This window comes from Dissoconium aciculare (genome assembly GCF_010015565.1).
Source record: "Dissoconium aciculare CBS 342.82 unplaced genomic scaffold K489scaffold_7, whole genome shotgun sequence".
Taxonomy (NCBI): domain Eukaryota; kingdom Fungi; phylum Ascomycota; class Dothideomycetes; order Mycosphaerellales; family Dissoconiaceae; genus Dissoconium; species Dissoconium aciculare.
Genome location: NW_022984957.1, coordinates 1,151,253 through 1,176,076, shown reverse-complemented (window position 1 = coordinate 1,176,076; position 24,824 = coordinate 1,151,253). Strand labels below are relative to the sequence as shown.

The 24,824-nt window shown below is 52.0% G+C and overlaps 10 protein-coding genes across 10 annotated transcripts; 5 read left to right on the top strand and 5 right to left on the bottom strand.

Moving 5' to 3' along the window:
• Window positions 1–564: 564 nt before the first annotated feature.
• Window positions 565–3,411, top strand: K489DRAFT_320786 (DUF1620-domain-containing protein; the record flags this gene model as incomplete). Its single annotated transcript, XM_033601490.1, has 2 exons — window positions 565–3,318; window positions 3,382–3,411. The coding sequence occupies 2 exons, from the start codon at window positions 565–567 to the stop codon at window positions 3,409–3,411; spliced, it is 2,784 nt and encodes a 927-aa protein (XP_033459363.1).
• Window positions 3,412–4,182: 771 nt separating this feature from the next.
• K489DRAFT_320097 (NAD(P)-binding protein) lies at window positions 4,183–5,073 on the top strand (the record flags this gene model as incomplete). Its single annotated transcript, XM_033601431.1, has 2 exons — window positions 4,183–4,258; window positions 4,385–5,073. 2 exons carry the CDS (start codon window positions 4,183–4,185, stop codon window positions 5,071–5,073), a joined length of 765 nt encoding a protein of 254 aa, XP_033459362.1.
• Window positions 5,074–5,475: 402 nt separating this feature from the next.
• Window positions 5,476–8,513, top strand: K489DRAFT_381073 (uncharacterized protein). The gene has a single exon (XM_033605031.1). It carries the CDS (start codon window positions 5,702–5,704, stop codon window positions 8,363–8,365), a length of 2,664 nt encoding a protein of 887 aa, XP_033459361.1. The 5' UTR covers window positions 5,476–5,701; the 3' UTR covers window positions 8,366–8,513.
• Window positions 8,514–9,107: 594 nt separating this feature from the next.
• K489DRAFT_410645 (uncharacterized protein) lies at window positions 9,108–11,846 on the bottom strand (the record flags this gene model as incomplete). Its single annotated transcript, XM_033607724.1, has 2 exons — window positions 9,108–11,522; window positions 11,586–11,846. 2 exons carry the CDS (start codon window positions 11,844–11,846, stop codon window positions 9,108–9,110), a joined length of 2,676 nt encoding a protein of 891 aa, XP_033459360.1.
• A 420-nt stretch (window positions 11,847–12,266) lies between these two features.
• Window positions 12,267–12,826, top strand: K489DRAFT_300690 (RNA-binding domain-containing protein; the record flags this gene model as incomplete). Its single annotated transcript, XM_033600410.1, has 2 exons — window positions 12,267–12,320; window positions 12,392–12,826. Coding segments are annotated over 2 exons (489 nt in total), but the record flags the coding sequence as incomplete, so codon positions are not given.
• A 264-nt stretch (window positions 12,827–13,090) lies between these two features.
• Window positions 13,091–13,891, bottom strand: K489DRAFT_320852 (SNO glutamine amidotransferase; the record flags this gene model as incomplete). The annotated part of the gene is made up of 1 exon (XM_033601497.1): window positions 13,091–13,891. The coding sequence occupies one exon, from the start codon at window positions 13,889–13,891 to the stop codon at window positions 13,091–13,093; it is 801 nt and encodes a 266-aa protein (XP_033459358.1).
• Window positions 13,892–14,816: 925 nt separating this feature from the next.
• On the top strand, window positions 14,817–16,867 carry K489DRAFT_389215 (putative phosphopantetheinyl transferase; the record flags this gene model as incomplete). The annotated part of the gene is made up of 2 exons (XM_033606490.1): window positions 14,817–14,819; window positions 15,731–16,867. 2 exons carry the CDS (start codon window positions 14,817–14,819, stop codon window positions 16,865–16,867), a joined length of 1,140 nt encoding a protein of 379 aa, XP_033459357.1.
• Window positions 16,868–17,364: 497 nt separating this feature from the next.
• On the bottom strand, window positions 17,365–20,054 carry K489DRAFT_381069 (zf-UBP-domain-containing protein). The gene has a single exon (XM_033605030.1). It carries the CDS (start codon window positions 19,873–19,875, stop codon window positions 17,755–17,757), a length of 2,121 nt encoding a protein of 706 aa, XP_033459356.1. The 5' UTR covers window positions 19,876–20,054; the 3' UTR covers window positions 17,365–17,754.
• A 376-nt stretch (window positions 20,055–20,430) lies between these two features.
• K489DRAFT_389213 (ubiquitin) lies at window positions 20,431–21,170 on the bottom strand (the record flags this gene model as incomplete). The annotated part of the gene is made up of 2 exons (XM_033606489.1): window positions 20,431–21,098; window positions 21,149–21,170. The coding sequence occupies 2 exons, from the start codon at window positions 21,168–21,170 to the stop codon at window positions 20,431–20,433; spliced, it is 690 nt and encodes a 229-aa protein (XP_033459355.1).
• A 913-nt stretch (window positions 21,171–22,083) lies between these two features.
• On the bottom strand, window positions 22,084–23,401 carry K489DRAFT_389212 (S-adenosyl-L-methionine-dependent methyltransferase; the record flags this gene model as incomplete). Its single annotated transcript, XM_033606488.1, has 6 exons — window positions 22,084–22,561; window positions 22,618–22,755; window positions 22,808–23,007; window positions 23,060–23,097; window positions 23,156–23,230; window positions 23,281–23,401. The coding sequence occupies 6 exons, from the start codon at window positions 23,399–23,401 to the stop codon at window positions 22,084–22,086; spliced, it is 1,050 nt and encodes a 349-aa protein (XP_033459354.1).
• Between the last annotated feature and the right edge of the window lie 1,423 nt (window positions 23,402–24,824).

Sequence of the window (24,824 nt, the reverse complement as noted above, 5' to 3'; positions counted from 1 at the left end):
GTCGCTTCCGACACCCCTAAATGATCATCGATCACAAAGGCATCCATACCTAGTATGTTCAAAGATCAAACAATAGCGCCAATTCTACCTAAGCAGCTTCTGCTATGTGAATTCCGCCAAAGAAATACTATCAACTCTCGCCGGCCACTCTTAATATAGCTCCTGCGCCATGCTTTTGCTCGCAAATGGTCGTCTTAGGATACGTGTATCGAGGACCCAACTGAGTGTAAGCATGCAGGTGAGCGATGCGACTACGTGATGAACTCTCCACTTGTCCCTCGATTTCCTAGCCGTTTCAATGGTCACAGATGGTGTACCTACAGTGAAAATGTGTGCATAATGGCCAGAGTATCATAAGCTTGTTACCTGCCCAGGCGCATCAAGCTTGCCCAAGTGGTCTGTGATTATCGGAATTTCAGTTCGCGCCTTAGGCATCAAGAACGGCTTGCACGCCAAGCTGTCAAGCTCGGGGAGTAGGTGCTGGTGTTCAATGTCACCGAAACAAGCCCGTTGTACAGTACATTACGATCCAACGAGGCATTCATTGCCTCTGTGCATCACACGATGCTGAACACGTTGTGTCTACTGATAGCACTGCTATCGAGCCCAATTTGGGCCATCTTCGCTGATGAAGCATGGCATACTGATTACCATTTTGCCCTGCTTGGCTTGCCACAGGTCGGCACGACGTTCTTTCATCAGCCCAATGCTGCCTCAAAAGCATCGCTGATCTACACCCTCTCTGAACAAGGTGTCGTTGGAGCTGTCAATCCACGTGACGGCTCGTTAGTGTGGCGTCAGGTTCTGCAATCACAAGCATTTAACGCGAATGTTAGCTTTTTGCGAGCCGGACAAGACCAAGACATCGTCGTAAGCGGCCACGACAACCAGGTCATTGCATGGAGCGCTGGCGATGGGCGTCTTGTGTGGGATACGACCCTAGCTGGCCATCTAGTAGACCTCGAAATCCTTGAGCTTGTTGACGGAGATGGCTCTGCTGCGACAAAGGACGTCATCTTGCTCACTGGTGGTGGTAACTCGGTCGTGCAGAGGATCGATGGTTCCACCGGTGCAGCCAGATGGTCATTCGATATTGGTAATGGGGACTTGCCCTATCAAATTTCTGCATCTGCCACCGAGATATATGCGATTTTGCTTCACAAAACCTTGCTTGGCAACTACAAGATCAAAACCATCACATTGGATTCGACATCAGGGCGGAAGATTGACGAGAACGTCCTCACTGCAGATGGCGATCTGGCGTCTGCAGATACCATCATCACAGTTGGCGCAAATTCTGCCTCGCCGATAATTGCGTGGACGGATGCTTCTCGTTCAACTCTAAAGCTTAACATTATTGGCACGAAGACTGTTACATCCTTTCCAATCGACACGCAGGGGGACGGAGCTGTAGAGCGTGTTCAGGTACACGCTCCATATCACACGAACTCGCTCCCACACTTTCTCGTCCAATACGAAACGGAAAAAGCGCATTGGGCGGAGGTCTTCCACGTTAATCTACAGAAGAAAATTATAAAAAAGGCATATCAGCTTCCAAGGATTTCCGGAAAAGGCGTGTTTTCCACAAGTACCTCAGATGCGAATGTTTATTTCACAAGACTGACTCAGGGTGAGATTGTGACCGTCTCGTCGGCCTCTCATGGAGTATTGGGCAAGTGGCCCATTAGGGGATTTGGCACAAGCGGCAAGGATCACGAGCACAACTTGCCGGTTCTAGTGAGCTCTGAGATATCTTTGAAGGACAACACTGTTTCAGCCATTCGATCGGCAGTACTTCTCGCATCGGGCGAATGGGTTCTCATGCGAGATGGAAACCCGATCTGGCAAAGACCCGAGGCCTTGGCCGGAACCATCACAGCCACCTTCGCGTTGCCTAGCTCGGTTCAAAATCTTGCCGAAGCTTTCCAGGTTGAGATCCACAGCAATCCGGTCTCAGCTTATCTTCACCGGGTCAAGCGCCATATTCTTGACCTGCAAAAGGTTCCTGAACTGCTCGCTGGCTTACCGCAGCGGATCGCTAGTGGCGTCCTGGGGACTACTGCCGATGATGCTTTGATTGGGGACACGTTTGGCTTCCATCAGATCATCGCCTGCGCCGTTCGTGGTGGGCGTGTTGTTGCTATTGACGCTGGTAACCCGAACATCATTCTCTGGAGCAAGCAGATCGTGGAACCGTCGTTGGTCAACGACTGGAAGCCTGTCTTTCAGAACTCCGCACCCGGTTACTTGACACTCAAGCCAAATAACAGCACACAGGCCATACATGTCAATGCGACGACTGGACTTCCGCTGTCCAGCCTCCCGCCTCTCCATGAGGACGAAATCCACTCTGGGTCCATCAAATTCTCATTGCAGGATGGTTCACTCGAAGCTATCCGCAGTGATGGCGCGTCGTCGGATTCGTTGTGGCGCTTTGTGATTCCAGCGGAACAACGAGTTCTCAGTATCGTTCCGCGACCTGTCATTGATCCAGTGGCGTCCATCGGTAAAGTCTTAGGAGATCGCACAGTCCTCTACAAGTACCTGAGCCCAAATTTGGCATTGCTCATCACGGCGAATGATGTCGTTTCGTCGGCTTCATTCAATGTTTTGGATACCGCATCTGGGGCGTCTCTGTTTTCAAGTGTGCACAACGACGTCGATCTTACACTACCGATTGCGAGCATCATGTCGGAGAATTGGTTTGCCTACTCTTACACATCGAACTCATACCCCGATTCACCCAAAGGCCATCAACTCGTCGTCGGAGAGCTATTTGAATCACTAAGCCCCAACGACCGTGGACCTCTGGGTTCTCAGTCAAACTTTTCCAGCTTGGAGACTGCAGTCTCGCCATACGTACTGAGCAAGACCTATCAAATTCCCGAGTCCATCTCAAAACTTTCCGTGACGAGGACACGCCAAGGCATTACCTCTCGACAACTACTCGCCGTCCTGGCGGACTCTGCTGCGATTGTCGGCATCCCATACCAAATCCTAGATCCACGTCGGCCGGTGGCCAGGGATCCCACCAAAAATGAGCAGGCTGAAGGTCTGATTCGCTATGCGCCAGTGATCGAGTTTGATCCCAAGTGGTACCTCAACCACAAGAGAGAGGTGATTGGAACGATCAACGTCATCACAAGCCCGGCTTTAATCGAAAGCACCAGCTTAGTATTTGCATATGGATTGGACATCTTCGGGACCAAGCTCAGTCCGAGTTTCAGCTTTGACATCCTAGGTCGAGACTTTAATAAATTTCAGATGCTAGCGACGGTGGCAGCACTTGCGATATTGACGTTTGTCGTCGGACCTCTGGTGAGTGAGAGACAAATGGACATGGCTTGAACTTCAACTAACCCAATGCAGGTCACGAGAAAGCAGGTCAACACGCGATGGCAGTTCAGATGAGTGCGTTTCGAAAAGACCTTCAGAACAAGTCACCTGAGCCACGTTGGCGAAACATTGTAGCTTGTACAGGACTTCCAATCCATAAAGTTCAAATACTCATAGATGCATATAACCTCTAGTGCTTATGATTTATCATCGATAATGAGCGCGTTCATTACGACGATGGTGCACCCCTGGACACCTGCAGGTTGTCATTGGAGTCCTCGTAACTCCGGTGCGGCTACCGCGGCCCGATGTCGCCATACTAGCGGCGGCGTAGAAGGGAGCGCTAGAGACCGCTTAACTCCGAGGTGTTGGTGCCTCCGATACCCGAAGACATCATCTTAGCATTAGCTTTGTAATGCACCTTGCCAACATCGGGTAAATGTTCCCATCTTTTGATCAGGGCCTAGAGTTTCCTTGCAGCAAGAGTATGAAACTATGTTATATCGGATCGCTATTCGTCGCGCCTGCTATGAACAAGGCAAGTTCAATTGATCGGGCCCCCTGTCCTACTTCTTGGGATCGGCAATCTCAACTGCAGGCTTCTAATTAGATACGCAGTTCAGAAGTACAAAAGTCTTGCACATCGGAAATAAGGTTCCTTGCGGTCGACCCCTCACGTCATAAACTACCAATGTGTTGTCGTGTCAATGGTGCACGCGAGTATATAAAGATGAGAAATCCGTACTGACCGTATCTTCTGTTCTCACCAACATTTTCGATCATCTCAGTTGATTCACATCAGAACACGCAAGTCCTTCAAGTAAAGTAGTGCGATCACGATCAGAAATGGCGGACCAAGTCAAGTATACACAGAAACTTAAAGGGGAGAAAGTTTTGATCATCGGAGGTTCTGCAGGTGAGTGTCGAAATACCACGAGTTGAAGTCGCTTTGTTGGGACTCAATGCTGATGCGTTCTTTAGGTATCGGTGCCGGTAAGCTTGACCCGAGTGATGCGGTAATGATCCGAAGCTAACCGGTCTGATTCAGGTCTTGCGGAGGCTGCTTTGGAGTTCGGAGCCACAGTCGTCATTTCCTCTTCAAGGACCGAGAAAGTAAAAGAGAAAGTTGCCGAACTTCAACGGTTGTATCCATCGGCGAGGGATCGTATCTCAGGCCATGCCTGTAACTTAGCAGATGAGGCCAATCTTGAGAGTAACATTCGCGAACTCCTGGAGAAGACAGGCACTGTCGATCACATCGTTCACACAGCAGGCGACAGTCTTTCCGTCAAACCTATGGCCGAGATTGACATGGACTTTGTCAAGAAAGCCGGTCAAGTTCGCTTCTTCTCCATACTCATGCTCGCCAAACATGCCCCTAAGTATCTCAACCCTGGCCCGAAGTCATCAATCACCTTGACATCAGGGCTCGTGGCATCGCGACCAGTACCCGGCTGGACCGTGATCGGTGCTTACGCCGCTGGAGCGGAAGGTATGACTCGCGGGTTGGCACTTGAACTCAAACCGATCCGAGTCAATATCGTTGCCCCTGGTCCCATCAACACAGCTATATTCGACAGCGTGTCAGATGAAGATCGCAAAGCCTATGCGGACAGAATGCCCACGGGACAAATTGGGGAGGTGGCAGATATCGTGGAGTCATATCTCTCATGCATCAAAGATCACAACCTGAGTGGAACAATCATTCACTCCGACGGTGGGGCAAACATTGCGTGAAGCGTGTTCAGGGCAGGACCTATATACGAGATCCAATGCAATCTGAGTTCGTTATCAAGTTGAATTTGAAACGGTCCGCACTTGATCGGTTGTCGTCGCGGAGGTCCTTCTTGCTTTGCTCTGGAGGATTTTCATTAAGATGTTTGCTTGGCGATTCGTGAACAAGAGAACAGAGAGCGTGGTGAGTAGCAAGGATATTGTAGAGGAAGAATGGCGGCAATGTCAATGCTAGCTTGGAATATCGACGAGACAGTGATCAAATGTAATACGTAGCACTCCAGGGCTCATAGTAATACGTCATGCAACGAACGGACGGGTGCAGAATCCATTTCCGTTGCGGAGGAAGCAATATTCAGGGCACATTGGCCAGCTGGAGCAGAACCACCCCACATTCTCGCACGCGCACCACCTGTACAATTCGCAAGGTCAATAATTTCATCGCCGCAGTTGCTTTAGCTCCCAATAGAAGCACACGACCGCATTGTGTTGGCTCACGAGACCATCGAAGGTACACATTTCCATCACTCTCCTCACCTATCTCAACCCATCGAACGCTCAGCTCCGGCCCTCACTTGACCGTTCCCAACACATCACCCCATAAGATCCGACAATCCTCTTATAGATCACCATGTCTGCGGCTGAGGGCAAGGTAAAGAGCGTCTTATCCGGCGATACTCTCATCTTACAAAACAAGGCTAAGCAAGAACGCACCCTCAGCTTGGCTTTCATCAATGCACCACGCCTTCAATCGGATGAACCCTGCGCATTTGAATCACGAGACTTCATTCGGAAGCTCTGTGTTGGCAAGGTTGTTCGCTTCTCGGTATTGTACTCCATTCCACAAAAGGTGGGCGGGTCTTCCCGCGAGTATGGCGTTGTGTTCCTGTCAAATGGAACTCAGCTACCAGACCTCATCGTGCAGGAAGGATGGGCAAAATTGAGAGACGATGCGGAGCGGAAAGCTGAAACACCCGCGGCTGCCGAGTTACTCGAACGGCTGCAAGCACTCGAAGCACATGCAAAGGTAGATGAGAAGGGTCTTTGGAGTACAAAGCTTTCGTCCATCCAAAACGTCCGAGAATTGCCAGACCCGAAAGTGTTCGCAGAGGAGCACAAGGGTAAGGCGATCGACACGGTCGTCGAGCGAGTTCTGAGCGGCGATCGCCTGATTTGCCGGCTTATGGTCACACCCACACAACACGTACAAACCACCGTACTCGTCGCAGGTTTACGCGCACCCACCACTGCGCGAACAAACCCATCAGACGGCTCCACTCAGGCAGCTGAGCCTTACGGGAACGAAGCCCAAGCATTCGTAGAGGATCGATTATTGCAAAGAGGCGTGCAGGTACGGCTTTTGGGCGTGACACCAAACAACGTCCTTGTTGGTGAGGTCCGTCACCCAGTGGGCAACATTGCAGATTTCTTGTTGAAGGAAGGACTTGCCAGATGTGTCGATCATCACTCGACATGGCTCGGAGCAGAAATGGGCAAGCTTCGACAAGCTGAAAAGCACGCAAAGGATAATCAGCTCGGCCTGTTCAAGAGCCATGTCGCTACTCGGGCCGGAGGTAGCGAGCTTGAGGCTGTCGTCAGCCGGATATTTTCCGCCGATACCATCTTCATCAGACACAAGGATGGTACCGAACGCCGCATGAATCTCAGTAGCGTACGTCAGCCCAAACCTACAGACCCGAAGCAGTCGCCTTTCAGTGCGGAGGCAAAGGAGTTCCTGCGGAAGAAATTGATCGGGAAACACGTCAAGGTCACTATCGATGGCAAGCGTCCTGCTACCGAAGGATTTGACGAAAGAACCATGGCGACTATCAGTGTCAACGGCAAGAATGCTGCACTTTTGCTCGTGGAGAATGGATATGCGTCTGTCATCCGACACCGTATGGATGATACCGATCGCAGTCCCATCTACGATGAGCTATTGGCAGCAGAGGAGGCTGCTCAGCAGGACCAAAAGGGCATGTGGAATGCCAAGCCTCCCAAGGCGCAGGCTTATGTGGACTATAGCGAGTCTTTGGAGAAGGCAAAGCGCCAGCTTACATTGCTGTCTCGACAAAAGCGTGTACCCGCGGTTGTCGATTTTGTCAAGTCGGGCAGCCGCTTCACTGTGCTTATACCGCGTGACAACGCAAAGCTTACATTTGTGCTTGGAGGAATTCGCGCTCCGCGTAGTGCGAGGGGACCGAACGATGCAGCTGAGCCATTCGGGCAAGAGGCACACGAATTCGCGGCGAAGCGTTGCACGCAAAGAGATGTCGAAATTGACATAGACGATTGCGATAAACAAGGAGGCTTTATCGGAACACTTTACGTCAACCGTGAGAACTTCGCCAAGATTCTCGTTGAGGAAGGCCTCGCATCTGTGCACGCATACAGCGCGGAGAAATCTGGCAATGGCAACGAGCTTTTCGCTGCGGAACAAAAGGCCAAGGACGTGCGAAAGGGCCTCTGGCATAGCTGGGACCCCTCACAGGACGCAGCCAATGGCGAAGATCACGATGACGGCGCAGCAAGAAACGGAACGTCTGGCCAAAACGGCGATGGTCATTTGCCACCTCCGGCGCGTAATTACAAGGACGTGGTGGTCACCTACGTCGATCCCAGCACTGCGCGTGTTAAGCTTCAATTGATCGGTTCTGGCAAGTCCAACCTCGATACGCTCATGAAGGAATTTGCTTCATTCCATATCTCGCCTGGAAATGGACAGCCACTGGCGCAGCCGCCCAAAGCTGGCGATGTTGTCTCGGCCAAGTTCACGCAAGATGGAGTTTGGTATCGTGCGCGCGTCCGTCGCAATGATCGCGAGAATAAAACTTCCGAGGTAGTTTACATCGACTACGGCAACACAGAGATGCAACCATGGAGTGCCTTGCGACCGCTCAATGCTGACAAGTTTGGCATCAACCGACTAAAGGCCCAGGCTGTCGATGCTGCGCTCTCCTTCTTGCAGTTCCCGACTACCAGCCCGCAATATCTTGTCGAGTCGGTCAACATGCTCTATGACGTGACTGCGGATCGGGAACTGGTCGCGAATATCGACTTTGCTGACACTCGAGACAACGTGTTGTGGGTCACACTCATGGACCCCAAGGCTTCGGATTTAAGCAAGAGCATCAATGCCGAGGTCGTCAGTGAGGGCCTCGCCATGGTTCCTAAGAAGCTCCGACCTTTCGAGCGCGCCGCGGCAGAAATCCTCTCTGACCTCAAGAAGCGCGAGGCTGAGGCCAAAGCGGACCGTTTGGGGATGTGGGAATATGGTGACTTGACCGAGGACTAAGTTTTTTCCCTCCGCCACGAAATGGACGCGGGGCGGCCTAGAGCCAAAAAGAATAAAGTCTTCTCGTTTGGATTATGAGCTGTAGAGACTTGACTTGGGAGAAAAGCGATGTATCAAATACCAATTAAAAAGCAATTCCGCATTTCATGATCAATCTATGTGAACCCGTTACGCCCGTGAAGCTTCAGTCAAGGCACGGCACACCTAGCGATATTTGCGAAATTGCGAAATCGAGAAAAGTGCCCCTTTTCTACATCGGCAGAATCGCCGAATGGCTTCGGACCTTGGGTAAGCTAGTGGCTGCTTGCAAAATGTCTCGGATAGTTACGTCTAGCGTCATATTCGTGCATCTTCAGTAGGTCGGCTAGTGGCTGCTCGCAAAATGTTTCGGATAGATGCATCTAGCGTCATTTTGTGCATCATATCTGAGACAACTCGCCTGGTTGAGAAGGAGAACGGAGCCTTTCTCCGCACAAGCGGCCGCGCTTGAAATACTGCGATCTCAGGGTCCGAGCTTGGCTCCAAAAAGGACGGACAGTGCAAATGTTCCAAGCATTCAATGATTATCTTCGTGTCATGAAGTAGAAGTTGGCATTGGAAATATCGTATATCAGTACATTGTAATTGTATCAAACAGGAGCTTTGTTCATAACCGGATTGAAAGATCCAAATCGCTCGTGACTCGCAAAGTAAACAACAGCAAACGCCAGAATCTTCCTCGTAATCAGACATGTGTAAAGGCTCAAACTTGTAAACGCTGTAGGCGTTCCTGGACCGCATCTATCATCGCCGTCTCACGATCCAATAGAGCGAGCACTTGAGCCATCTTCCGGCTGCGGTAGTCATTGGTCAAGCTTGACATGGACATTGTGTTGCTCGCAGCCTGGTCATCGGCGGCAGACGCTTGCAGTTTTTGCGAGAGTGTAGCAGCTTGGTCGAGCAGATGACGGTGGAGCTCCTGCACAGCTTCGTAGCGAGACGCAATAGTGTTGTCTTGTGCGGTGGTGGGAGGTTGGGAAAAGGTCGAGACAGTCGATGTTGTGAGCTCGCTGTTCTCCAAGCGTACCAGACGAGCTGGGCTCGTGGGAGCTTCGCCGGGCGTTGAAGTGGGCTGTATGCCTTGCCACAGAGCGGTGACCTCTTCGCCAAAGGCGCGTTCCTTTGCTGAGAGATCTTTGCCACCAATGAGACGCATCTTGCTTCGGAGTTTCTCCACACGATCTTGTAGGCTGTCCGTTCGCTCTCGGCTTTCTTGTACACGAGTTTCGATCCTCTGGCGGCCACCGCGAACAAAGTCCGGCTGTCCAGCGACGGATTCTGAAAAATTGTCTTCGCCGGTGACACTATCTACCCGATTAGACAACATTCGAACGCTGTCGATTTGATCTTGCATCTCATTGACCATGCGCTGACATCGTCGGTACAAGTCTGCGGCGGCCAAACCAAGATCATACGTTTCGCTACTAAGGACACGGTGCGCCTCGGTCATCTTCTGCAAGGTCCACGGGGAAAATCGGATGTCTGCTTTAATGTTTCCTCGTGCGCCTCCGTCACTTTCCTTGCGCCATGCTTCAAGCTGCGCAGGAAATTTGAGCTGCTGAAATAGCGTGTCAGGTGGTTGATACGTCGGCCGTGCTTGTACATCCGATGGCTCCAGGAGCGCAGTGATTTCTGGTCCGAATGGATGCGAGGCAGAGCTCGGAGGTTCGATGACAGTAGCTATGGGCTTGTTGGCCACTGTCGTTAGTACAATGTATCCATCCTGGTTTCCTGGCGCAGCTGCAGTGACTGCAGCATTGATTGTCTGCGGGACATCCTCGAACTGAGAGGTGACCTTCTCGAGAGCGGTACTAGAGGAGTCTAAGAGCACGTTGAGCCTGAAAGAGGCGCCCTCTACATCATGCTGCGGCGCCGCGAGCTCATCCTCCAAGCCGCTGATCCACGGTCGGAAACAGAGTGTGTGCACACCCGTCGCCTGGGTAGTGAAAACTTCGTAGCGGTCGCCGTGTGACAATGTAAATGTGGGCACGCAAGCATCGGATTTCGGACCAGTACCTGCAGCGCAGTCAATCGTCTCCCATAGGAGGAGTTCTTTTTCGTGAGCGACATCATCGAAAAGGCGCGTGCGAGATCGTTTGGAGGGCAGCCACTCTGCTTCGATGCCTTCGAGATTCAGACAGACATGAATCTGCCCCGCACTTGTCGCCACGCAGATGATGCCGATGCTGAGTCCGTCGGATCCCCCGTACTCTTCGAGATCCTCCTCATCGTCACCGAAAAGAGCTCCCTGATCTAATTGGGGAGCAATGGCGTGAATGTCTGTGATCTCGCCAAAACCAGGTTCTGGTGAGATCTGAAATGGACCCTGCAGCTTTGGCACGATTCCAGGACGTTCAGGTCGGGTGTAGACTTCCATCGCTCCTTGATCGCCTGGCACAATGACTGGATCCTGCTTGTCCAGTTCAGCAAGCCACTTGCACTGCTGGTCAGCAGTGCGCTTCTGCACTTCCGAAGTTGTTGGATCCTGATCATAGATGCGTGCCTTGGCCACGACGCTGGTCGTCAGGCTTGGAAGGAAAGTCGCCGGCGCCCAGAAGTGAGCTGGCAAGAACGGACAGAGCGCATACACATCTCCTTCAGTCATCGCAATCCAGAGGGTCATGCTGGACCAGCCGTCTTCGTCTTCTTTACCCTGTCCGCCGAAGCAGCTTGCTGCGACTTGCATTTCTACGTCATCTAGGGTGTATGCTTTGTTGGCTCCGAATTTGCTGGCGGAGAAATCCTCGCGTGTTGATGTCGCGTTACTCAGCTTCTTCAAGTCGACAGCGAGTGCGGGTTCATCGAAAGAGTGGCGGTTGTTGCTGTCAAGCTCCCAAAGGCGGACGCAGGCGTCGCGGGTGACAGTGACCAAGTCATTGCCGGAAGGTGAGAGTGGGTGCCAGAGAGCAGTCGCGAGCTGCGATTGCTCTAGAACGTGAGCTGTTGGACCGACTTGAAATGCCCGCAATTTCATTGGTTGCTTGTCTGGTGACCTCAACTTCTCACTGGATGGTAGTACGCAGACGTGACAAGTGTGGGATGTGAGAATGGCGAGAAAGTCTCCCGAGGGCGATATGGTAAGTTGTGAGACTGGGCGTGACGTTGGTAACTTAAGTATCTGTCGGACTTATGTGAGCTGAAAGTCCCGATTGCATTGTCCAATGAGTACACAGCTCCTGACCTTATATGATTGATCTCTCTGCTGATCGGCATGCTGTTCAACTGTGTTCGATTCTTTCCAACTCTCCAAATCGCTCCATCGAAGTTCGTTGCCCACGATAGCGAAGATTTCTGAACCGCGCAACGCAACCTTTCTCGATGGTCCAGTCAATTCAGGAGCGGTCTGAGTATTGTCCCTTTTGTCATGCTGCGGCTGGAAAAAATCGAACCCGGTGGTGCCCCGGTCTAACCATCGAGGTTGCTGAATCAAGACCTTCGGCATGGCTGCTACAGATTTAGTGGTGGGAATGTCTTGAAATGCTTGGTGAGACGGTCAACAGTGGGACGAGCATCCCTGGTGCAGATGCAAGTTAATAAAGGAAAGGAATCAGCTCAATACTCTGCTGCTGCAGCAAGTTGTCAATTCCAACAGATAGGTATGTAGTGCTATTGAACGTTTGCGTCCAAGGTAACGCGCCCTTAGTTACTAGCCTCGCCCGAAATTCGCGTCAAGCTCCCCGGACTGTTCCCCGGCCACATAATGCTGACATAATCGCGTGCTAGTGATCGCTTTCCAAGGTTCGCGACTTTGCATTCTGTCTCCCCCCGACGCCATATTAGTTGACCATCGGTGACGGACTCCCCTCGAGTGCGCAAGGTTACCTGTATATTGTCTTCCAATATGCCTGGGCAGCAATTCACGATGCAGAATACCGTCGATAGGCTAGACAAGCCATCGTCCTACGCGATGAGCAAGGTATGCACCGGGCTGGATTTGCGCCGCTCGCTTTCGACAGATCAGCAGATGCTAAAACACGTGCAACGCAGAATAAGAAACGCCGCCGTAACAATCGCGACGACGAGGAAGCCGATCGTGCGCCCTCTCCAGAAGTCGAAGACAAGCTCGCAAACGCGACGACCTTGTACGTGGGCAACTTGAGCTTCTACACCACGGAGGAGCAGATACACTCGCTCTTTAGCACATGTGGTGAGATCAAGCGCCTGGTGATGGGCCTAGATCGATTCAACAAAACCCCGTGCGGGTTTTGCTTTGTGGAATACTACACGCATCAGGACGCGTTGGATTGCCTGAAATATGTGGGCGGCACGAAGCTTGATGAAAGAATCATCCGTGCCGACCTCGACGAAGGCTTTGCGGAGGGTAGACAATACGGACGAGGTAGGTCAGGCGGACAGGTACGCGATGAATACCGCGAAGAGTTCGACCCCGGCCGTGGCGGTTATGGGCGATTAGTTCAGGAAGATCGATACGCAGACGAATACGGCCGTTCATGAGCGACGGCTTCGTCTGGCGGATCTGGCACGTGTATCGATAGGGCTTTTGTAAGAGATGCGGATTATGGTGCGTTTGCGTATGACGCCGGCAACCGAAATGGTCAGGTCACACTCAACGACTCGGGAAAGCAATTCTGTATTCTAGGGATATTTTAAAGTTCATGGTGGGCAGCGAATGAATGTGCAGATCAAGTCTGTTTGTCGTCGATCGTCGAGGCCGCATCCGGATACTCATACATCGACAGTCGATTTGAGCCGAACGACCTCCTGCAACCACCAGGCATGAATGCGCTCATCTCCGGTCAGCTCCGGATGGAACGCCATACCAAACACGTTCCCCTGCCTGACCGCGACGATATCGCCATCCTCGCCAAGATCTTCGGCTGTGATAGACTTGTCACGAAGTGCTCGAGCTCGACCGGGTAATCGACACATGATCTCAACGGGCGATGTGGTTGATTGTCGTGGTGGAGCAAGGACCGTGGTAGCGGTGAGGGCCAAGTCCGCCGTCAGTGTTTCCAGTGTCGGCTCCGACGTTGATGCCGGCTCGAGGATCTTCTCTACGACCGGGGCTCTGATGAAGACGGAGCGGAAACGTGGCTGGTTCGGGAGGAAGACCAGGTCGAGGTCAGCCTCGAAACTCTCCACTTGCCGCCCAAAGTAGTTGCGATGTACGCGAACGTCGAGGCCGCCGATGAGCTCCTGGCCGGTGGCCTTGGACTTGTTGGCACTTTCTGCCAGCAGAATCAAGCCCGCACAGGTGCCCCATACCGGCTTTCTCTGAACCTTTACAAAATCCCGTAGCGGTTCCAATAGACCCGTTCGCTCCGCAATCAACGATATGGCGGTACTCTCGCCTCCGGGTAGCACCAGTGCATCACATCGTGCCAGCTCCGCCGGAGTCCTGACTTCGATGAATTCGTAGTTCAAAGATGGGTCGGAGCACGTGCCGGCTGCCTTGCGGAGCAGCACGATATGTTCTGCAAACGCACCCTGGAGGGCAAGCACTCCCACAACAATTCGTGAAGTCATTCTGCACCCACTTCAAATGCTAACCAGGAGACGCAATGAGGTAGGAGAGTGACAAAAGTGAGCAATGTCGTGATGGCACCTGTGTTGGTAGGGAACAATTTTTCACATGCCAGTCACTACCATACGACCCTGTCTGCCAGCCTGTCGTGCCTGTGAACCTTTTTCAATGGATGACGGGATCAAATTCTAGCCACCCGTGACTACTACCACCGCCCGGCTCCAACCAGGACATACAGACCATCTGCCCAGGTAGGCAATAATTCACAAACAGGTCCTCGACAACGCCGCCCAGCGGACGCCGCGCCAAATCGCACCACCGCAGAACCTTCGGATTTGTGGAAACCTGGAAGAAAGATATTGTCGTCAATGTTACTACTGCTATCATCAAATGTTGCCCATCTACGCGAAAGTATTCGACGAAAATAGACCTTCATGCACCGCACTCTCATGTTCTGGCCCGCCGGCTGGTGACGGCAGAGCTGACCGTCACCACCATCATTTCCGCCGCACTCGGGCGACTTCTCCGCGAAGTTCTCTTGCGGGGCCAAAATCTGTCCATGCAATCAGGTACCGGACCGGACATGTCAGCCGTGTCGTCCGCATGAAGCGAATTGATGGTCCACCTGTCTAACCTGATAATGATACTGGCATCGGTTACCACCAAGGACGCAGCTCGGACTGCTGCCTCCTCGATACGCGCAACCGAAACATATTTTGATCAGGCGCTGACTTGGCGATAATCTTCTACTCGAGTCAACACAGGGTATGAACTCGCGCGATAAGAAACGGATGTACGCCGTGGCTCGTTGGGAGATCATAGGAACACCGCCTAGGCAACTTGACAAGGCCGACCTCGAGTCACGCAAAACGTACATAAGACTGCAGGTCTATTTCGGGGCAATGCAGGATCGTTTTCCGGGGTTCTATGGTACGGTGTCTACAGCGTCATGTTTTGATATATCAATATGGACAGACCGTTATTACTGTTGACTTGGGGGGTTGTTGTTGATGATTATATGCAGCACATGCCAAACCGTTGATAGACACCCGTTTGCCGGTAGCGTGTCGTGATTGTTGCCCTTCTTGCAGGTCGACCGACTCTCCGGCTCTGCGGCATTGTGATGTCCATGACATTCTTCCCTTGCCGAAACTTCGAGAACATTGAAACGGACATGACCGAATTCAACACCGCAGTGTGTCGATGGGACTCTGATGACAAAAGTTGCACAGTACTTCAGCTGCTGCGGCCGAGAATTCCCAAACATGACACGCCGCTGAAGGATGCTTATCGATTATAGAATCCCCCCACTCGTACAGGCCTCCACCAACGTTATCCTCTCGAAGGCCGTCTTTCAAGCACACTGTGGGCGTTCGTTTTTTATATACATAGTGAGATGGCGAGTATTTGATAGTCCGATGTCACGTTCTCGCTCCAATCATCATCTCACACTTGTCATCGGTATTCGACGCTTTAGAAGTCATCGTCTCATATGATCGATCGGCACTCGCGAGAGACTGCATCTTCACACTCCGCTGAACCACATTCAACATACCTAATGAAAGCGTAGAGAACGCGTGACAGTCCAACAATTTGCGCTCGGCTGTCGCTTTGGTCGCTTCGGTCGCTTCGCCGCTGGGAGACCTCTCAATGATCTCGTAGTAGAAGCAAGCGCCAGAATCGTGTGCGAAATGTCATCTGGACTATCGGTCTCCGCTCGCAAGCTATCCGCTTCGACACACACAGCATTACCAGTGAACGATAAAGACTTTCTGAATCTATCCTCGATGGTCACAAGTCTTCCGGCAACGCCTTCGGCTGACGGAGCATTGCCACAAAAGGCTCCGTCGATTGACAACACAGGAGGGCGGTATGCGTTGGTTTGCTGGCTCCTCGACACCCGATCGCTATGGCCGGCTGGCAGAGACAATAATATTTGGAATGCTGCTGGAGGTTCTGAGGCGATGGCGCTGCTATCAACCGAAGAGCAGAAAACGGTCTCATCCAAAATGTTCCTGCCCGACGCTAAGATGAGTCTGGCCAGTGCACTTCTGAAGCGTTTATTCATATCAAAGGCATTGGACATCCCTTGGAATAATGTGATCATCTCTCGCAAGAACGACCGACGACACGGCAAGCCCTGCGCAGTCGATACTGCAGGGAGACCGATCGAAGGCATCGACTTCAACGTTTCGCATCAGGCAGGTTTGGTGACTTTGATCGGATGGGACGGCAAACAACGACACGAGTACGGCGCAGGTGGGGACGTTCAAGGTCTTATAAGCTCCGGCGCTCATCCTGAGCAGGATGTTATGGTTGGCACAGATATTGTCTGCGTGAACGAGCGAGATGACTACAGGACTATCGATTCGGAAGGACTGGATTCCTGGATCGACATTTACGACTTCGTATTCAGTGACGAGGAGCGATGGACGATGAAGTACGACGTGGACTACGTCACGCTTCTAGACGGAACAATCCTTCAACGCGAGGAACTCGGACGACATGACCGATGCATCCAACGAGACAAGATAATCACCGTAAAAGCCAGCTCGGGACAGACCGTACGATTCAATTCCGATCTCCTAATCGAAGCCAAACTGCGTCGCTTCTACACCTTTTTCTGCTACAAAGAAGCTTATATCAAGCTTGCCGGCGAAGCACTTCTCGCGCCCTGGCTAAAGCAACTCGAGTTCTCCAACGTCCGCAGCCCGAGACCTGGGTCTCCCGCCCGATGCAGCACCGACGGCCAATGGGGCGAGGAGATCACGGATGTGGAGACTCATTTGAATGGTGCGGAAGTTTCGGATGTCAAGATGAAGATTCAAGCGTTTGAGGAGCAATTCATGATCGCCACGGCGATTCAAGGCAATGTCTCCAAGTTGCAGGTGCCGGCCTTTCAGAAACTTGATATCAAAGCGGATGTCCTCCGCTGGGCTCAGAAACATACCACAGGCGCGCCATCGGACGATCCTTGAAGTCTCCGACGGCACGACTTCAACTCATCTGTCAAGCTCATCGACAATCGCGGCTGCAAAGCGTGTCTTGCAACGACAAAAGACACAGCTGCAGATTTCCAGGTTCGGAATTGACGATGAGTCCGGATGGAATTCTTTCACCGAAGATCCCGTCACCTGAAGCTGGCTGTCTCCATGTATTTGTGCGATATATGTATCTGGCTCGGAAATTCTACAGCCGCCAACTCTGCTCTCGTACTTTCCGACTATCTGACCGAGGTCATGCAAACACCAACCCGTCCATTGATCGCCTATCATCATAAATCGCGTTAAGCAACGTGCTCTGAAGATAGAGCCGAAGCTACTTCGATCGATCAATGAATAGGTATGAGATCCGTCTTACATGCTAGAAGTGTAATCCCGGATAGACACGCAGATCGAGACCACGAGATTTCACAAGCGTCGTTGCTGTCCGGTTGGCTTTGATGATCACAGCAGCAACACTTGACCCAGTGAATTATTGGGGCTGGAGATTTGGAGCAAAGCGGAGCGCCTACCTTGCGCATGTTGGGTACAGATTCTGAATTTCTAGTGGAAAGCTTTTGTAGCAAGACTGGGCTGAAGGCGTTGAAAGATTTCGAAAAACATGTGAGGTCCTGCCGATGCAGATATCAGGGGATATAAATTACATAGCCAGGAAAACGTCACTCCTCGTGCGTTACATAACATTGAAAAGTCTCATCCTCAAGCTTCAGATCTCAGTGCCTGACTAACAGAGGGCACCATTTCCAAACTTCCAGCTCGGCTCTCCGACGAAAGATTTGCTACATGGTTACATGGTTGGAAATTCTTTGATTGTAAAACTCCCATCAATAATGCTCCTTCCTTTCCAATTCTCGGCTTGCAGTCTACTTCTTCCTGCCCTTTCCTTTTCCCTTCTTCACAGGCTCCGGCACCGAGACAGATCCCTCCATAACATCTTCGCCTTGTGCTTGAAGCTCCTTGACCTTTTCCTGACTGGAGATGAATATGGTGAGATCGTGATTCATCTCCTCCAGCTCTTTCTTCTCCAACTTCGCGGCCTCCGCTTCAGCATGGGCTGTCTCGGCCTTCTGATCGGCGACTTTGATCCGCGCGAGGAGTCCTTCGTTCATCGTCCGCTCTTCGCGCAGTTTCGACGACATGTCTCGAGCCATTCGCTCGAATTTGATGCGGCTGGTTTCGGACTTTTCCACGGCCTTTTCTGCGCGCGCGAGTGACTCTGACATTTCCTGTTGCGCGGAACGAAGGTTTTCACACTCGGCGAGGGCGCGGGAAGTTTTGGATTTAGCTTCTTCGGCGCGAGCAATGGCTTCTGCAGCCTTGTCGACCGCCCGCTCGACTTGTTCCTCGAAGTATCGCCGTTGGCCCTCGAGTTGCGATGTCAGGAGATAGGCATATTCGTTAGCCATGTTCTCCATCTTCTCCCGAGGCACGCTATCGCCTGCTTCTGATCGGAAGGCCTCGTTCTCATGTCTGCTGCGTATGGGCAAGTCCCCAGGTCCACTCTTTGCAGATAATTCCGTGGTGGCTTTGTTTTGTATCAAGCGGTGCACGTACCCATCGCCTGCATAATCCCAAACGTGTTGAGATGATATATCCATGGCATAACAATGGCTTGTGGCCTCGTAGTGCGCGTAGGCATGAGCTGCATCGTAACGACCGCAACCGATATTGCCGCATATGAGACAGATCCAGAGATTTGCGTCTGTGGCGCAGACGGAACATAGAGTTTCTACTTGTTCCCTCTCTCCATCTGTGCCGTCCTGAGGTCGTGGGTAGGGAAAGGTGAAGGAAGGAGAGTGAGTATATCTGCAAACTGGACATCCTGATCCTCGCCATTTCTCCAAACAGGCACAATGGAAAACATGTTGGCATAAGATTGTCAATAGACCGGTCGTTTCGTCCATTCGCTCCAGACATACTGGACAGGTGGGAAGTTCGAGGAGATTTGGAGGCGGCGGTGCCCAAGGTTTGCTCGAAAGGCTCTGCTTGCCCGTTCCAGTTTGTGAGGCTTGGGTAAAGGGATCATTTGTGTTGTGCGGAAATTTCGACAGATTCAAATCAGCATCAGGCGAGACGAACTCCACCGATTCAATGAAGACCACATGGCAGTTCTCCGGCTCGGCCGCACTGAAAACTCGACCATTATTCGCTTTTTGCCAATCCCGTGCCTTCTTGCTGGAGCGGAACTTCATGAGAACCATGTACTTGTTCGCTCTGCCGGTGCGGATCAACCTGAAATGTGACACATCTTCACGAGCCTGATCGCCGACGAATCCGAGCAAGTCGGACGGTAACATCCAGGACGGAACTGCCAGTATGCAAACTGTAGAGCAATCTTGCTTTTGTTTGGTGGCCTGCTCATCTACGTTTCCATGTGTACTCTTCCCATTTTGCTTTCGTGCTGAAGCGATCTCATCTAATGACGGCGCCTCATCAATATCACGATACAGGTGCACGATACCATAACCTACACTTGTCGTGGTTGTCTCGGACGGAACATACACAGCTTTGGTATGCAGGCCACCGCTGGCAGAACTTGAGCCTTTCAGGTTCTCCATAGTGATGCACTCGATAATGACGCAGTCGTACCGCCAGTCGGTAGCCGCAAGTGAGTTGGACGGCTTGTGTGATCGAGCACGAGGAGACGGCGGTATGTCTTTTCGAAGGTTCAGACTACGTTCCGGAAGCAAAAGAGCATTGCCATGCGGCTCGCTCTGTTCGACAGGCAGGTGTGTATGAGCAGATGAAGTCACTGAGCGATGCGGCGAGCTTCGACTTTCAAACACTCCACTAGCATTTATTTGATCTTGGGATTTCCACTTGACAGTCTTGTGCGCCGGAAAGACGGTCTTGAATATGTCGGATCCAGCGTGAGGCAAGAAGACGTCGGCTTCGGTGGCAAGCACAACTGATGAATGCCGACCAACGTTCGGCGCTGGTGTCGCGTACAGCTCAAGTCGCAGATGAAAGTAATACGGCGGCATCAGGGCACCATTTGATGTACCAGATGATTTGCAATAAACTTGCTTGAAGACGAAAGCATGGAGACACGCTGCCTTCTAGACGTCGCCGAGGATTATTATGATGATGCTTGGCGAGGTTCACAAGCGATGCACACGATCTATTTCTTAATATTTTGTGGACAATTTGTGTAGAAATTGTGATGATACAAACGATGCTGCCTGACCAACTACAGTACACGGGCAGTGTGAGTACTGCGGAAAGCACCAAGCGCTATTTGGAAGTTCTAGCCTAGGTTCTGAATGAGGTCGTAGTCACGATCTTGAATTTACCGGCGCTACGCGAATTGGGCGCATCTCGTCTCACACCCAACTACATGGCGCATTATTCAGCGACGGCGATATCGAGCATCACTGACAAATTCATGTAACTGAATGATTGTGAAATAGTCATCATTTCATCAATGCTATACTAAGTAAGTATTCATGGTCCAGTGTCGCGCGCCGGCGATGTATCAATCATAAGCCCTACCTCGCATGAGGCTGCTTCCGTAACTCCGTTGTGAACACTCAAGAGATCTACTGGCCACCGCGAAGACGGAGCACCAAGTGTAGAGTGCTCTCTTTCTGGATGTTGTAGTCGGAGAGTGTTCGGCCGTCCTCAAGCTGCTTACCAGCGAAGATCAGGCGCTGTTGGTCCGGTGGGATACCTTCCTTATCTTGAATCTTTGACTTCACGTTGTCGATGGTGTCTGATGACTCGACTTCGAGTGTGATGGTCTTTCCGGTAAGTGTCTTGACGAAGATTTGCATACCACCACGAAGGCGGAGGACGAGGTGGAGGGTCGATTCCTTCTGGATGTTGTAGTCTGAGAGAGTGCGTCCGTCCTCGAGCTGCTTGCCGGCGAAGATCAGACGTTGCTGGTCCGGTGGAATTCCCTCCTTATCTTGAATCTTGCTCTTGACGTTGTCGATAGTGTCGGACGACTCAACCTCAAGAGTGATGGTCTTGCCGGTGAGGGTCTTGACGAAGATCTGCATACCACCACGGAGACGGAGAACCAAGTGGAGGGTCGACTCCTTCTGAATGTTGTAGTCGCTGAGGGTGCGGCCGTCCTCAAGCTGCTTGCCGGCGAAGATCAGTCGCTGTTGGTCCGGAGGAATTCCCTCCTTGTCCTGGATCTTGCTCTTGACATTGTCGATGGTGTCAGAGCTCTCCACCTCAAGGGTGATAGTCTTTCCGGTCACTGCGAGAGGTTAGAACTGCGATTTGAATCAGAACTGCTGGTGTACCTACAAGTCTTGACGAAGATCTGCATGATTGCGGTAGTGTGGCGAGGATGAAGGTTAAGAGATGGGTGTAATCGAAGAAAGGTGAGGGAGGAAGGAGTTTGGGCAGAGCTGGGTATATATACAGCTTATCGCGGGGGGCGATACAGGCAGGCATGCAACATGGAGCGCAACTGCGATGGCTCATCACTCAGCCACACTAGTGCGCGCGGTTTCCATGTGTATCCGTCACCTTCGCGCCAACATGACAGCCACATGACACATTCCAGGTCCGGCGTTATCACGTGATAGTAATCTAGATGGATCGTTATCTCCGGATTGTTATATTCGTCCCCAATGTCGACAGCGTCTTGCCAACTACTCCTACAACTCATTTGGAAGTGCAAAAGTATCGCAGAGCGACCCGAGGATCAGCGTATGGACAACGACGTGAATGTGAATCAGTGTTGGACCGGCGCATAAGTGATGACGACATGGCGGGCGGTGTCCAGGCGTTCAACAGTGCGGAACGACACCGACCAGCCTCCGATGGGGAAGCTCGATCCACGAAACAAGCGGCAAACAGCGGAGGAGCGCTGCACGCGCGCCAAGTGATAGGTCTCGCCGCTTCGCTCGTTATCCTCGTCGCTGGTGGCGTGACGGTGTATCAAGCGATGGTTGCGAGTACTCCAGTATCTTCCAGATTGTCTGCTAACCTTGGAACACAACAGTCGAGCATGCACAATCTCAATCAAGTGTACTAGCAATCTCTACGTGTAGTGTACTCCGTCTAGATTCACGCGGTCCGATCTCCCTGTCAAGAGGTTGCTTTGGCTTCGACGTTGGTGACAAAGATAGGAATGGTATCACTTGTCGCTCAGGCGCTGCGTCACGCACGTGCACGGTATACCGGCGCTTCAATGTATCTTGACAGATGTTGATTGAGATCGAAATCATCGACATCTAGCTGTTCGATATGACCTCGCCGGGATAGGGTTTCCTGCCATAGGTGACTGGCATAGGGAAGTAGCCGTGAATGTGCTTGTTCGCCAGGTCGCGGTTGACCTTAGCGACGAAGACATCAACCTCCTCCTTACGCCATCCCAGTCCACGCGTTAGAAGTGCGAGACAGAATCCCTCCAGTCCTTCCATGATGTTGACTTGATTCCAGCGACCAAGCTCCTTCATGTAGCGGTTCTTGGGCCAACCGTTGGTCGGCCACATGAACATGCGTTGTTGTATGTCGACGAAGCCGGCTTGTCTCATCCACTTCTCGTACATTTCGCTTGCATCGGAGCCCATCGGTCGGCCGAGTTTCTTCGCAGCTTCGCACAACAGCTCGCCCCAGAGTAGAAGATCAGTGCCATCGGCAGTGCCGTCAGCAGACTTCACTGGCAGCCCGTAGTCTTGAAGCTCTAGCCATCCATTTGGTTCAAGGTTCCTACATGGTCATCAGCCGCCGTGTGAAATGTCATGGGCCCGCAAATTTCGACTTACTGAAATGCTTGGTTGAAGAGGTTCTGCCAGTCTGAAAAGCATCCAGCCATCAAGCGCAAATGAATGTAGTCGAAGCCCGTTTCGTAAAGCCATTGGTCCTCGGCATCGTCGATGACGAACTTCAGATTTGGAGGAATGCTGCTTCCGTTAGTTTCTAGGAATGCGAAAGGGGTTCGCCCGGGCACCTTACAGTGATGGTTGTCCAGGGCTCAGATCAGTGCCAACGACCTGACAGTTTGGAAATTCGTCTGCGAATTCTATGGCCCAAATGCCTGTTCCCGTGCCGACGTCGAGGGCGTTCCTGGGATTGTGAAGCGGTGCAAAATACAATCTGTTTCCGAATGTCTTTGCGAAGAGGTGATGTTGTAGGTCTAGGCGGTTTGCCTCTCGCTATTTAGTTATTAGCTGTGCATTTCCGACATCTCGGGTTCATTTCTCATACCTCGTCGTTCGGGAAAATGTACTTTCCATCCTTGTACGCTGTCGGGGGTCCGGATCAGCCATCACATAATCACCCACCCAGGGTACTCCGACTGACCATGATAGGTTCTTCCAAATTCTTGACGGTATGCATACATCGACTCCGCGACGCTGGTTGTTAAGCTCTCCCTATCTCTGGTGTTAGCATTTGATCGGTCCCTGGTGTGCACACTCGAGGCTTACACATCACTTCCCAGGGCGGAGTCACTGTCGAATTCCTGTTTTGGGGGATATCAGAATGGGCTTTGCCTTTTCCTGTTTCTGAAGGACATACATCAGCTTCAAGCTCCTGTTCCTCGGCCATAGCTCCAAGTGGAGGAATGACTCCGGGAGGAGGCGGCGCAATGCCCTGATACTCCGCCGCTGTCGACTCTTCGCCTCGCGCAGACGAAGAGCCATTCGCGGAGTCATCTGTTGCGAAGGCGTTGGCTTGCTGAGCGCCTGGCTGCGCGCTGAAACTCGGAGGCTATGAACGACTATCAATGCCTAGTCCGGGAGCAGTTTGAAGATACGCAGCTTGCCTCGATATCCATGCTGTCGCCTACATGGTGAGCAGTCTGTTGAACGCTGGCCTCGGGTGTAGATGTCTCGATGCCCTCATCATTAAGCCTTTGCCTGGATTGCCTCTCCGGGACATCTGCTGCGTCTGGTTTCGCAGGGTAAGCACCCTGATTTAAACCTTCGCGATCGGCCATCGTAGATGATCTAGTCGGCACGGACGCTCGAAATTGTGGCACCCTGACCGGAAACAACGCCGACGATGGTCAAGTTTGGCAAGCAGACGATACACGTAAGCTGAACTGTATCGAAGTATCCAGGCGTCAGTCGACCGGAGGATTCGATTGCAAAATGGCACATATATATCTAACAGCGCAAAATGATGTGTGTCCAACCGGCGACATTCATGTGCGCACACTCATGCTAACAGCCACACTCGTCCGATAATCTAATCAGAAGGTGTGTACTACAGAGTGCTATGACGCCGTCGCTGCCGCACATTGCACTACGGTCACACTGGCGTCGTGTGTATGCGACCCGTTCAAAGGCAAAGGCACTGACCTCGTGGGGAAGACCAATATTCCTATGCGCCCGAATGTGATGAGACGCATGTAATCGAACTATCAACAGTTCACCAGCTGGCAGTCAAACACAGCTGCGCTATATCTGTGACGCTACCTAGTATGATCTGCTGTACGGTGCTGAGCTGTGATACCATTAGTGAAGGGAGTGGGTTGTTGGGGAAATCCTTGCTTCCGACGCCGCCCAACGCACGACGCCTAGGCAGTCGATCCGCGATCCGGGAGGGATTACGCGATAGCCCCGCCGGACCCCATTAGGCAAGCCTCAAACACAATCAATTTGGACAGGTCGTGAAAGAACACGACAGCAGCGTGAAAGAGGGACACAAGGGACGGAATCAACCTGGAGCGAATGAGCATGACACGTCCGTCATGCGGAACGCGTTCTCACCATTTGTTCGAACTCTGTTTCTGCGAACAGGTGGGTGGGTGTACAGTTCCAGGATTCAAGCACTCCAGGGCTGGATGTTGATGAAAACCGAATCACCCCACTCGAGTGAAGCTGGAGTTCAGGGATGCCAGGTGGGGAGAAGAGCATTCAACCCCACTGAATGATTATTGTCATCAGGATCCATACAGTACATTATTTCCAAGGTTGTTTCCAATGCTCTTTAGAGCGCGTTGCGCTGAGATACTGTGCCTGGACAG